The sequence below is a fragment of the Tasmannia lanceolata genome, unplaced genomic scaffold, assembly GCF_043159265.1.
Source record: "Tasmannia lanceolata isolate RefF3 unplaced genomic scaffold, GAP_Taslan_0.1 ptg000006l, whole genome shotgun sequence".
NCBI lineage: Eukaryota > Viridiplantae > Streptophyta > Magnoliopsida > Canellales > Winteraceae > Tasmannia > Tasmannia lanceolata.
Window position 1 is genome coordinate 6,277,029 of NW_027518683.1, and position 13,007 is coordinate 6,290,035.

General features: G+C 39.6%; 1 protein-coding gene across 2 annotated transcripts; it reads left to right on the top strand.

The window, feature by feature from the left end:
• Positions 1–248: 248 nt before the first annotated feature.
• On the top strand, positions 249–11,427 carry DAYSLEEPER (BED zinc finger and hAT dimerization domain-containing protein DAYSLEEPER). Of its 2 annotated transcripts, none has more exons than XM_077381823.1 (2): positions 249–451; positions 9,248–11,427. In XM_077381823.1, the coding sequence occupies exon 2, from the start codon at positions 9,263–9,265 to the stop codon at positions 11,276–11,278; it is 2,016 nt and encodes a 671-aa protein (XP_077237938.1). In that variant the 5' UTR covers positions 249–451; positions 9,248–9,262; the 3' UTR covers positions 11,279–11,427. The 2 variants fall into 2 exon arrangements, with proteins under 2 accessions (XP_077237938.1, XP_077237937.1); XM_077381822.1 differs by having other exon boundaries at positions 9,251–11,427.
• Positions 11,428–13,007: the final 1,580 nt, after the last annotated feature.

Sequence of the window (13,007 nt, forward strand, 5' to 3'; positions counted from 1 at the left end):
AGAATTCAACCGTTGATTGTTGCCGCCCTTTATCTAACGGACTGGATCTATGCCCAGCATGAGACTTTAGATAAATACTGTCACCTGGTGGGGCCCATCAGATCAATGGTTGTGATCGCCCAATATATTTATCATCTCTACAGTGGGCCTGACCCGTTCAGCAATCGGATAAGATTAAATAGGGAGATATTTAACTCTACTAATGTTAATTACGGTTAACGAGATCGAGTTAAGAGTTGGGCTGAAACCCAAAAATAGAGAAAAGCCCATTTCAGTTGCCCCATAAAAAAAAAGGCCCATTTCGTGTTTCTCTCTCTGACTCTCTGTTTTCCTTTCCCTTCTCTGTCTCATACCCAAAACCCCATCAAGCTTCTATTCCAGAAGTTGCACGCATCTAGACCGTTGGATCTAGCACATATGCCGTAGATCGCCGTTCCTATAACAGTTTTGGGTAACAAATCAAGATTCCTCTTTCTCTTTCAGAGCTGGAATTCGCAATTTTTGAGATATTTGTTGCAAGATTTTGTGTTGCTTCTTCTCTTTCAGTTTATTTTTGAACATGGGTTTTAGTTTTATTTGATTTTAGGTAAAAATTCTTATCTTGGTGGTATTTTATCTGGAGTTATACATTTCGTTGGTTGAAATTTGAAAAATATATTATCCCTAATTTTTGCGATTATAAAGTGTGGGCTTGGGTTTTCTAGCCCTAAGTATCTGATAATTTATTGAAATCTCGTTTGTGGTATTATACTCCAGATTCTAGTATTAGGGAGTGTCGATGGGCTGGGCCATAGGACGACCCATTAGAAAATATGAAGGCCCAAGCCCGGATAAGTCTGTGATGGGCTTTGTCTTTGGGCTTTAGTCCAGCCTGTTATCGGTCCAAGATTGAGCTCAAGCCCAAGCCAAGTTGGCGTCCCACCCAAGGGGGTTGGGCCTCACAAGCCCATGGGACATACCACTGACGACTATATCTATGGCCTTTCATAAGTTCATTGCCAACTTTTGACATCAAGATGTGGGTTTTGTGTCCATCTGTGTGATGGAGTGGCTTGCTTTGAAGTTAGGTGCATAATTTCTAAAACAGAAAAAAAAAAAAAGAAGCAATGAGCTTAAGTGGTTATAACGCCTCCCATTGGTTCGCTTAAGCGGGACCCAAACATTTAAACGAATGGGAGGCGTTATAACCACTTACGCGCACCAACATATTCCTCATATATGTATGTATGTATGTATTTTAATGAGTGATAGTTTATTTGTATAATTAATACTACCAGATGTGCATATATATATATATTAAGGTCCTGTTTATCGTGGATCCTGAGAATTGATTTTTAATCAAAAAACTGATTATTGGACTCAGAATTAAATGCAATTTTCAGTTTTGGACTCAAAATCCAAAACGAACAGGACCTTCGCAGTCTATGCCATGTGTGTGGAGATTATATAATGGATGACATTTAACTGGTGGGCATAATTGGTTTAATTAGGCAGAGCAAGTGAGTGTTAAGCATTATCTATTTGGTTGTTGTCTTTCATGTTTACAAAAAATGAAGTGAGGCATTTACCCCTTATGATTTTTTGGTTAATGTTTAGTACTTACCTTCCGTGACCTCTCCTATCCTCCATGATATTCTGGTATATGTATCTTATCTGCTAATTGCATTCGTGCCTCACTTGCATGTGTGTGAAGTTATAGAGTAGTAATTACTTACTAAAGTCCGTAAGTGAAATTTTATCACAATAATTGGTTGGCCCTTCTTGATTCTTTATTGCCGACTCTTAAAAATGTTGCATCAATGCAAGATCATGTCCCTTGCAAAAGAGTGAATCAAGCAGTGCTTGATGGTGGTTGAACCTATTTTTACTTATTACATGACTAACTATTCTTCCAACTCAACATGATGTGATCATGATGTTTATTGAGGAATTATGTCAGCTAGAAGCCTGACAAGGGAAATTAGTGCGAATGGGCAGGACGCCATGGGTGGGTTTAAGGATAACCGACAAGTGTTATCTAAGGAATTGATGGTCCTATATTATATATACAAGGAAGCTCTTTGATGACTAACTCTTGGTGTGTGAAGGAACTGAAGCCTAATTTTTTTTGTGAAGTTGCTTCATGTTGATTACCGAGTTTTCTCAACAAAGGTGGAGTGCCACGTGAGAGTTTTAGCTACAAAATACACGAGGAAGAACACCCATTGCATTGGTTTGTGTTTCTGAAAAAACTACAGGAAGCTGATTATCTCTACGTGACAACTTCTTTTTCTACCTTTTCATATTGTTGTAGGCTGAATCCAATATTTAATAATGTTCCACCTCCTTTCATGTTAATGATTTTTTCTAGCAACAAACATATCTACCAGCTCATTGTGCTCTATGAACACAGACAACATCCACATCTTATGGTGTTACATGAACTACTTGATTTCTTGTCAGTTAACCAGTCACTTGAAATCATTCATTGTGTATTGGAGGTCCTCAGCTTGCTCTCTCTTATAGTGGTATATGATGTACCCTAGCAAGTTACATATCACTGAAAGGACAACCATCCATCATAGTTTCTAGCTTAAATCACCCAATATAAAAATACATAAACCTGCAATAAGTCTAGACAGGCTTCCGGGCCCCTATTAGAAGCATCTTCGATGCCCATACGCCCTCGATGTTATCAATGGCTGGTGTTTCAGCAGACCTTTAGTTGTTTGAGACCAAACTAAATTCTATATCGTCAACCTTGTATAGTGTAACAGTCAACACCCCTGCGTCCAAGAGCCATTTGTTGGCCAGGCATCAAACCATTAGTGTTTAACTCAGTGTTTAAAAATGCGGATGCGAAGAAAATCCTAGTCAACTCGGCATGATGCGGCTGAGTACTCAGTTGACGTGGCTGAGTACTCGGTTGACGTGGTCATAATTTGGGAGAGTCAAAGGAGTTTTTATTGACTCTGTAGGGCAAAATGTGGAACGCGGATGTGGCGCGATGCAGGAAGCGGCCAAGGTAAAAGGGAGGCGACTCGGGGGAGTCGATGCGGAAACGGGCGAGTTTTAAAACTATAGTTTAACTGTTCAACAGGATTATTTACCTTCCAGGCATTCGTTTTCTACTTAGGAACTCCCACCATAAGTTGTGCTGACCTTCACCCCTACCTGTATATTGGTCAAAGTGGAAAGGGCTTGTGATTGATTTTTTTAGCTGTTTAATCCTGTTTCAGTGATTTCATTCATCCTCAATAACAAATGCTTCCACAAAAACATTTCAACATTTTAACCTACGTATTAGCATTGCAACTCCTTTTAACAAAGTGGCAATGATAAGTTTGCACTGGGAAAATGTTTCTTGGACTCGAACAGGAAATATTTCCCTTGCTCCGAGTTGTGTTGATGGAACCTTTTCATAACAAGTGTAGATGACAGTTGAAAGCTTTCTATTGGTGAGGCTATGGAGGTGAAACTAGGTAGAAACTAATACTCTGGGTAACTTAAGTCAGAAGAGGAATATACAAAATTGAGATCAGAGGGGAAGATAACGTCCCTGGGTTGGGAAACCCAGCTTATAGAAAGGGCTTAACCTTTTCATGGTTACAACTTAATACATAAGAATGATGCATATATAATTGGAAGCTTTGACGTCGGAACCTAGTAGCAACTCTTTTTAATGGCTGAAGCAAAAGTCTGTCCAACAAAGAGGCAGAAAGTTAAGATTACTTATCCTGTTCCTTAGTGAGGCTTTGTTTATTATTGTAGGAGACTCACCAACATTGTCAGATGTGTTAGATCAGGGATGGCTACCCGTGGAGTCTTGTCGATTTATTTGAAGAAGTATTGGATATATTAGAAGGCTACAGGTGTAGTTGAGTCATGTGCGGAGAAAGGCTAATGTGGAGGCAGATAGATTCGCAAAGGAAGGGGTGACTAGTGCGTCTCTTGTGATTAAAGATCATATGCTGTTCTAAAGCCTGCTGATAAAATATAGCACTTGCATAGTTGATGCAGATATTAGGATTTATTTACATGACCCAGATCCTGCATCAATAGCATTGTCTTGTGCCTTATCCCCTCGAGCTGAATTGTTGTTTCTATAGTAGTGTTATCTTGTGCCTTATCATCTCGATTGGGGATCTGCTTGCATATTAGACTTTCCACTATTACCCTAGAATATTGCCCATTCCTCGTGCTAGCAAACTGGAAATCGATCTCCACTATGTTCAACTGTGCCACCTCCTTGGCTAAGAGCATCTCGGTCCTCCATGCCTGTAATAGTATTCCAGAGAAACATAACCGCTATACCTTTTTGGTCCCACTCTTCTCTTCAAACCATGCTGACAAAGTAGAAAAAGGGACAGCCAAACCTGTGTTCGTCGTAGGCAGCACCGCAATTAATTATATTCCTTCATTTCAAAAGCAAAAAGAAAGAAGAAGAAACAAAAACAATGAGTTTACATGCCTATTGGCGATGCTGCATCTTGAATACATGCTTATTGGGGATTCTATGCCCTTAGAATAAGTTCTTGATGTGCTTGATTTCCTTTTTTTGGGCAAGATTTATCCTTTGTTTTTTGTATTTGGTTCTCTTTTTCTAGTTAATTTGTAATGTATCAAGCTACAAACTGCATGGGTCAAATCTTTAATTGTCATAGTCTGTTTCCATAGCGTCTTCCAAACCTTTTATTCACTTCTCTATGCTTCAAAACAGTGAGTGGGTAAAAGAATGGTGAGTCAAGGAAACCCCTATGTAGCTGACTGTGAAGGTATGCATCCTCTAGTAGGGCATGCATTTGGACTTGCTATTTTCAACCTTGTTCGTGTGCTTTCTTTAGCCTTATCAACAACCGCGTATAAATAGCTAAATAATAGGCCGTCTTGGCTGACTACGAGGTGAAGAACATTGACTAAGGGCTCACTAACCCATGCCCCCTATTTCTAGAATGTTTTTCTTGTTGAGTAATATGAAGGAAATTCAAAACATGTATGATGTTTATTTATCCTCTTGTTTAAAAGGGCAGCCCGTCATTCCAACCTGTTTCCTAAAATTTGGCTGCAAACTCTTTCATACTCAGTGTTCAGCCATGTAAAAACTTTAAGAAACCTTGTGATCTACCATTCAAAAAAAGGAAAGAAACCTTGCGATCTTCAAGTTATTACATTAGCACTGCAGTTATAAGGTATGGAGGTATGATGTCTTGGTTCCTCCAACATACCTTAGAATCTACGAAAATAATTTGGGATCGGGAATTACCTTTTTCTGGTAGTGAGTGATCCATTGATGGAATTGGTAAACTTGCAGATAATTATCCTTTGAAAATTAGTTGACATATGCTCTTCCATATTTCTTGTACACAGTGGAGACTGAGCAGCCCGGAATCTGAGAGCCAAAACATGACAAGGAGATTATTTCCTTCCCACTTTCTATACTTCATATTAGCTTTGATTGTGGTATTTTACCATCTCATTAAATTTATTCGACCTTGCAGTAAAAGTTTAGGGTAACTGAATAGGTGTGTTATATCTACTGAGCTTTCTCTCAGGAGAGCAGCCTTCCTTTTTATATATATTCTAAGCAAGTTTGAATTTTACCTTTATTGTTGGTCTTGTGGAGAAACTAATGCTTGCTCAAAGGAAATAAAATATTGATATCTTGGGCATCTTACTTTCTTCCCCACCTTCGGACTTGTGCCAAGGGAAGGGATTCGACCAATTTTTATGGCCAGGTGTTGGAGGTTTGTCATATTGGTTGGAGGATGACATATGAATTGGTGTAAATATCCATTCTTGTTCATTGTTTTAGGGAGTTTATATGTATGCTTAGCTTTCATTGATGTGCTGGAAGTTTACTCTGCCGATTTGCTGTCAAACCCATAGTTGCCGGAAACTTCTTGGGCAGATGGGAAACCCGTTTCCCCTAAAACGCGTTTCTTGAGGGTGGGAAACCCGTTTCCCCTATGACGTGTTCCCCGCACTTCCATGATAAAAAAAATTGGACAAATGTTTCCAAAACGCATGGGAAACATATGAGAAACTTATGTAAATCATGTGTGAAACACGTGATTAACGTATGCAACACTCATAGAAAATGCATGTGAAACATGTAGGAAACATGTGTGGATCTTACGAAAATCATTTTGGAAAAAACACATAAAAAATTGTGGAATAGATATTTAAAAAAAAACAATAGCATATATTGTAATAAAAATAAAAATCAGAAAAAATCAAATAGAAATTTGAAATAAAAAAAAGTTAAATCTACAAAACCACATATTTCATGTTTTCCTTGTGTATTTTTTCTATGATTTTCAAACGTTTTCCCGTTTCCCGTTTCCCCTATTTTTTTTTCATGCATTTCCCGTTTTGTTTCCCGAATTCATTTCCCACCTTGGTAACTATGGTCAGACCTGTGATTCCCTTCTACTGTGGCAAAGTCTGCTTTGATGGTTGCAGCAGGGAGAACCTTGACCACATAGTTCTGCACTATGTGTCTTGAGCAAGGTTGCTAGGGCGGGAATCGAAAACGGGATTCGAAGGCTCCGGGGATGGTTGGGAGCGGGATTCGAAATTTCGCCGGGGAATCGTCGAGGAGTTGCCGGAGATTCGCCGGGGACACCCATTGCCAGTGTAATTTTGCAATCAAAGCCACTGGATTTCTCTCACATCATGTACATTAGCCCCCTTTGCAGTCAAAGCCACTGAATTTTTCTCACCCATTGCCACTGACGATGGGTGTGGGGTGATCAAAATGGGCGTAAATATTACTCCCCTAAACCATTCTCAAGCCGGAAACCTCTCAAGCAGTTAACCATTCACACAGAAACCGTTCAAGAGGGGGGGTGGGTTTATATCCGGGGCATCGCCGGGGAAACGGATTTCACTGAATGGGATTCGCGGTTTTTGGTAATGTGAATCCGCAAATTTTATTATCAATGAAACGCGAATCCATAAATGAAGAATCGTGATTCCGATGGAAAAGAAATCGTGATTCCCAAATAGGGATTCACGTTTCCGATGAAAAGGATTCGGGATTTCCCTATTTTGGGGAATCGAACCGAATCCCGAATCCGATTCGCGAATCGGGGAATCGCGATTCCCCACCTGTGAGACCGAATCCCTGCTTCCTTGGTCTTGAGCTTATAAAACATCATCTCGTCACATTTTCTGATATATTTAAGGGAGTGTACCTTGTAAGTGGAGAGGGTGAAGCAAGCTTTATAAAAGAGAAGCTAAGTCGTAGCGCCCCCATCATGCCCTTATTAGTATCGTAGTCTTTAATTTAGCGTTTTTTCATGGTAATCTTTAGTTGAAGCATTTTTCATCTTGCCCCAAGGCTTCAATGTTCCTGAGGGAGAGGAGGAGGAGGTGTGGGGGGGAGGTTTTTTCTAAATAAATGAATAAATAAGTTTCATATTGTATTTTGTGTTGCACATGGTCAATTTGGTGGTTCTTTTAACATCATTACATGGGTTAGGCGGTGTGGAACCACTTGTTGAAAGAAGTTGGATCTTATTATTTGTTTTTTGAAAGGTAATAGAAAGCTTTATTGGGGGAAAAAATATAATACACTACATGAGCGCCAGGTGGTCTCTAAGAAAACAGAATGCATAATACAATAGACAGGCAAAACATACCAAAAGCTAAAAAATAACAAAAAACCAAGAACAAGCTTTTCAAAGAGGAGAGAGGAAAATGAATGCTATGAGACAAAGAAGGGATGGGGGTTGGATGGGAACTAGTTTTGGGGAGAAATCTTAAGCAAGGTGATTTTTTTTTTTTTTTTGAAAATTAACAAAGCAAGGTGAATTTGAATGCTTTTTCTCTCGCATGAGGTTATAAACAATGTCCATATATCTCCTTTTGAAGTCATCCATATATCTCCTTTTGAAGTCAACTAGAGAACTTGTGTTCTAGATCCTCAAAGATCATTTCTATGCAAAGTCTTATTTTGCAGCGATAATTTCATGCAGGCTTAACCTTTCCACTGGTGTTCGTGGTACATCCTCAAGTGAACGGCTATGGCAGGGCAATACGCTTTGCTTTCTTACAATGTTTTGTTTGGTGGTGCCAAAACTAACGCATGAAATCTTAAAAAGGAGAAATTTAGGATCACATAGCATGTGTTTGTTTTTTTCTGTAGAGATAAAGAGTAGTTTGAGGATTATTTTTTTATCTATTGCAATTGAATTGGTGCATGCTACTATCAACTTTTGGCATAGAGGGGTGTTTCATGATTGGTGAGTACTTTTCGTGGTTAACGTCCCAAAGGCTATGTTTGGATTGTTAGAGTTGGGAATTGGAATAGGTATCCTATTCAAAATAAAAAAATAAATTTTAGAACTTCTAATAAAAGAGTTTTTATATGGTGGCCGACCGTCCACCAACAAGGGCAGAGAGAAAAAAAACTCTCCCCCTTGATTTTTGATCCAAGTCAAACCCCCTTTTTTGACTTTTACCCTGATCAGAAATCATCGTGGTTGATGTTTTCTCTCTCCTCCCTTTACATATAAAGGGCGGCCACCATATAATTTCTCCTAATAAAAAATTTCAGAATACCTTCCCTTGGGGCTGGAAACATATTGAGGCAACTCCCCCCCTGCACCCCGCGCCGGCGAAAGAAAAAAAAAAAACCGCCCTCGATTTCTGTTATTTTATGAACCAAATGCCAGAATCAGACATAATTGGAATAGGATGCTGATTCCGGCAATCCAGATGCACAAAGAGTCTTGATGTGAGTAATGGTAAATAATTTGGAAGCAACTCTATATGCGATGTTGTGGTCCATCTTGGTTGAAAGAAAAAAGAATCTTTGATGAGGAGAAAGTCGCTTGGGATAACTATTACAGGATCATCTTCACACTAACACACATGTGTGTGTACATGTATATATATACATGTGTGTGCATACATATAAAAGACTATCGCATGCATATGAAGATTTTTATTTTCAGGCATGCCAGATCTGACATCATGCATGTATCTCATATTTCTTGATTTGTTTGTATTCTATGTTGATGCATTGTTTCTCTCATCCTGTAAATTTTTTCTTTTATTAGTCTTTCCAGCTGCACATACAGGTCATGCCTATTTGGAGAACCTTTACTTATTGTGTGCTTTCTGATATGAACGAACCTCCTTTGTTGTTACATTCAGCTTCAACTAAAATGTGTGATTGTCCTGTCCTTTTTGGAATTGAAAAAAAAACTTGAGATCTAGAGTTACTGTATATTTTTAACACTAGTGTATATTTCTTTTGAAGCAGAATCAATTCATTATGGCTGGCACCAGTGACAATGATGGAGGTAATTCAGAAATGCAATTATCTTCCAAGCGTAGGAGAAAAAAGTCCTTCGTTTGGGAACACTTCACCGTGGAAACTGTGGGTAGTGGATGTACCCGGGCATGCTGTAAACAATGCAAGCAAACCTTCGCATACAGTACCGGTTCCAAGCTAGCAGGGACTAGCCACCTTAAACGACACTTGGCCTTGGGAATATGTCCCAAAAACAGGCGTCAAGAAAAAAAACAACTTACCCCATTTACTCCCGCCGCAAAAAATAGTGGGAGTCCTACCGATCAGCCAAAAAAACGCTACAGAGGAAGTCCCTTCTCCAACATTCTATATGACCAGGACTCTAGTCGCCTAGATATTGCAAAGATGATAATTGTGCATGAATATCCCCTCCACATGGTCGAACATTCTGCTTTCAATACTTTTGTCCAAAACCTCCAACCTCGATTCAAGGTGGAAACTTTTAGCGCCGTTGAAGGGGAGTGTTTGGCAATTTATGAAAAGGAAAAGCAAACCATCATGCAGCTACTTGGGACAATGCCTGGACGGATAAGCCTTTCTTTAGATTTGTGGACGTCTAGTCAGACTATAGGATATGCGTGTCTAGCAGGACACTTCATTGATAATGATTGGATATTACACAGACAAGTTCTCAACTTCACAGTTGTGTCTTCTCATACTGGAAATTCCCTTGCTGATGCCATTAGAATTTGCCTTTCGGATTGGAATCTGGAGAAGAAATTATTCAGCATTAGTTTAGATAATTGCTCCTCTAAGGACAATACTAGTATATATCTTAGAGAACAGCTGTCCAACAAGAACATGCCTGTGCTCAATGGTCAATTGTTCGTGGTGCGTTGTTTTACTCATGTTTCAAATCTCATTGTTCAGGACGTACTAGAGGTGATCCATGGAATTGTTTACAAAGTCCGCGAGAGCATAAAGTACGTGAAGGCATTGAAGGCACATGAGGAAAAATTCGAAGAGGTTGTTCAACAGCTACAAGTCTCTAGCACAAAGAGCTTATCACTTGATGTTCAGAACCAATGGAACACAACGTATCTTATGTTGTTGGCTGCCTCGGAGTACAAGCAAGCATTTTCGCACTTGGAGGCGTCCGATCCGAACTACAATGAAGCCCCATCCATGGATGAATGGAGCAAGGTTGAAACTCTTTGCAAGTCCTTAAAAGTTCTTTATGATGCGGCAACTGTTTTCTTAGGAGTACCATGCCCAACTGCCAATATGTATTTCCATGAAGCATGGAAGATCCAATTAGAGCTGACCCATGCCGCAATGAATGAGGATCCCTTCATCAGTGCCATTACTAAGAAAATGCACGAAAGGTTTGACAAATATTGGAAAGACTGCACCCTTATCTTAGCCATTTCAATAGTTATGGATCCACGGTTCAAGATGAAGCTAGTTGAGTTCAGCTACTCGAAAATCTACGGTGAAAATTCGAGCACATGTGTTAAGGTTGTCAATGATGCTATCCATGATCTATATCTCGAATACGTTGCACAGCCATTGCCACTAACTCCAGCTTATGTGGAACAAGGATATGACAACAATCCAAAGGAAGAAGAGACCCCTCTTCCTAGCAATGATGGGCTTCTAGATTTCGATATGTTTATATCTGAAATGTCTAGCATCCAACCCGCAAAGTCCGAGTTGGACCAATATCTCGATGAAGCACTTCTACCAAGGGTACAAGAGTTTGACATCTTAAATTGGTGGAAATTGAACAAATTGAAGTACCCGACACTTTCAAAGATGGCTCGTGAAATCTTGGCGATTCCAATGTCGACTGTTACATCTGAGTTCATATTTAGCACTAAAAGTAGAGTGCTGGACAACTATCGCAGTTCACTGGCACCACAAACTCTGGAGGCCCTTGTTTGTGCCAAAGATTGGATTCAATACCAGCAGCAGCAGCAGCAGCAGCAGCTTGCTTTAACGGGTTCGTCTAATGCCATTGTCAAGATGGAAACCTAAATTCATTTCAGGCTTTCCCAATTTGTATGGTCAGTTCTCAATATTATGATAGGTTGGCCATGGCTTGTTTTTGCTCATGTCTGTCCTTGAGTTGTAACAATTTAGTACTTGGTATTAACTTAGTGCAGCGATGATTTTGCTTCTCATAACCTCACTAACTTGTCATTAGACTTGCTTGTTCTACATTTTAAATTAGAGAAATAATATGGGAACCTGTAATATATCAATCATACCCTATATGTTTACATTGGGTGTTTTGGTCATTTTCTATAAGAAGGAAAGTTTGGAGACCAGAGAGAGCAATGGCTAGCAAGCAAGTTTTAGATTTTAAATTCAATTTTATTTACTCATATCATGGTAGTTAAGGCCACATGCCTTAGTATTTAATAGCTCACGAAATTCCAAGTGAGAGTAAAAACTTAGTTCTACTTGCCTATTGCTAGTAAAAAGATGCCATATGACGCTCCCAGACTCGAACACCTTGAATTTGACTACTCAATTCACTGCTAAGACTCTTGTTATCCTTTTATACGTGCTCTATCTAATGCTCTAACATTGCTGCAAATAAACTATTATTTTGAAATGAAACTCCTAATTCAACTCGAGCTCCTAATGACTTAATTTAATCGCATGTACCTTCCATTGAATCCATATCCTAAGGTGCGATCATGATCATGATCATGACCTAGACATAGCCACAAAATCAGATGGAGCGTCCTAGAACCAAATGGAGGGCGGTAATGTACTAAATCATCAAATTTTTGTTTATTTAAGTATGTTCATGAGGGTTAATTTCAAATTATATTTAAAACCCATACTCAAAGCAACAAATTATATTTAAAAACCATACCCAAAGCAACAAATAACTCTCTCTCTCTCTCCTAAACCCTAATTAGCGCTAACTGCATACAACATAAGTAGGATGCAGGACAATCTGATGGACAGTCCAGTTCAAAATGGATCGTGACTTTTTTCTAGGATCCAAAAAGCACTATGAAAAGGAGTCAACCGAAACGGAATCTGAACAGATCGTGACCAAGACATAGTGAATCCGATCCGAAGTGGATCGTTGACAGGCCTAAACAAATGCTGTAAATTGGCACCCCCGGGAAGATAATTAGCACCCCTTTAAAGGAGGGTATGTGGCAGAGAGTAGGGGTGCAAGTTTGGCCCTGTGAGCCCGGACCCGCACTAAGCCCAAAAAGAGTCTGGGCTGGATTTTCCAACCCTGAGGGCTGGCTAGGGTTCAATTTTGCAGGCCTGAGACAGTCAAGTCGGGTTCAGGCTTGATACCTCGAGCCAACCTGCCCTGGCCCAGCCGGACCCTGATTGTCACTTCCTCAATTCAATTTTGGCCGGGCCCATTCTTCCTTTTTTTTCTCTAAAGAAGAGATCATACTAATCTAACCATCCATAAAAAAAAGGTAGAGTTGAGTGAAATAAATGGCTAGAGTTTAAAAGGATTTAGGGCATCTAATAAAACAAAAGGGAAGGTCTTCGTTTCTTTTTCAAGGTTTTTGACTTTTTGTTGAAAGTGGACCTCCATATATCCCTTCTCTTTTTCAATTCTTTGAACTTTTAAGTAAGGAATTCCATGCACCTATTCTTCACTAGGGTCAATTAGGACCAGCTCGGCCCGGCCCAAACAGGGCGAATCAGGTCAAGGCTGGGCTGAGCCCTGCAGGGCAGGCATTGGGTTGAGGTTTCTAAGGGGCTAAGATAATGGGAT

Excerpts from the sequence above, each read along its gene's own strand:
- DAYSLEEPER (XM_077381823.1), top strand. The coding sequence starts at position 9,263 with ATGGCTGGCACCAGTGACAATGATGGAGGTAATTCAGAAATGCAATTA.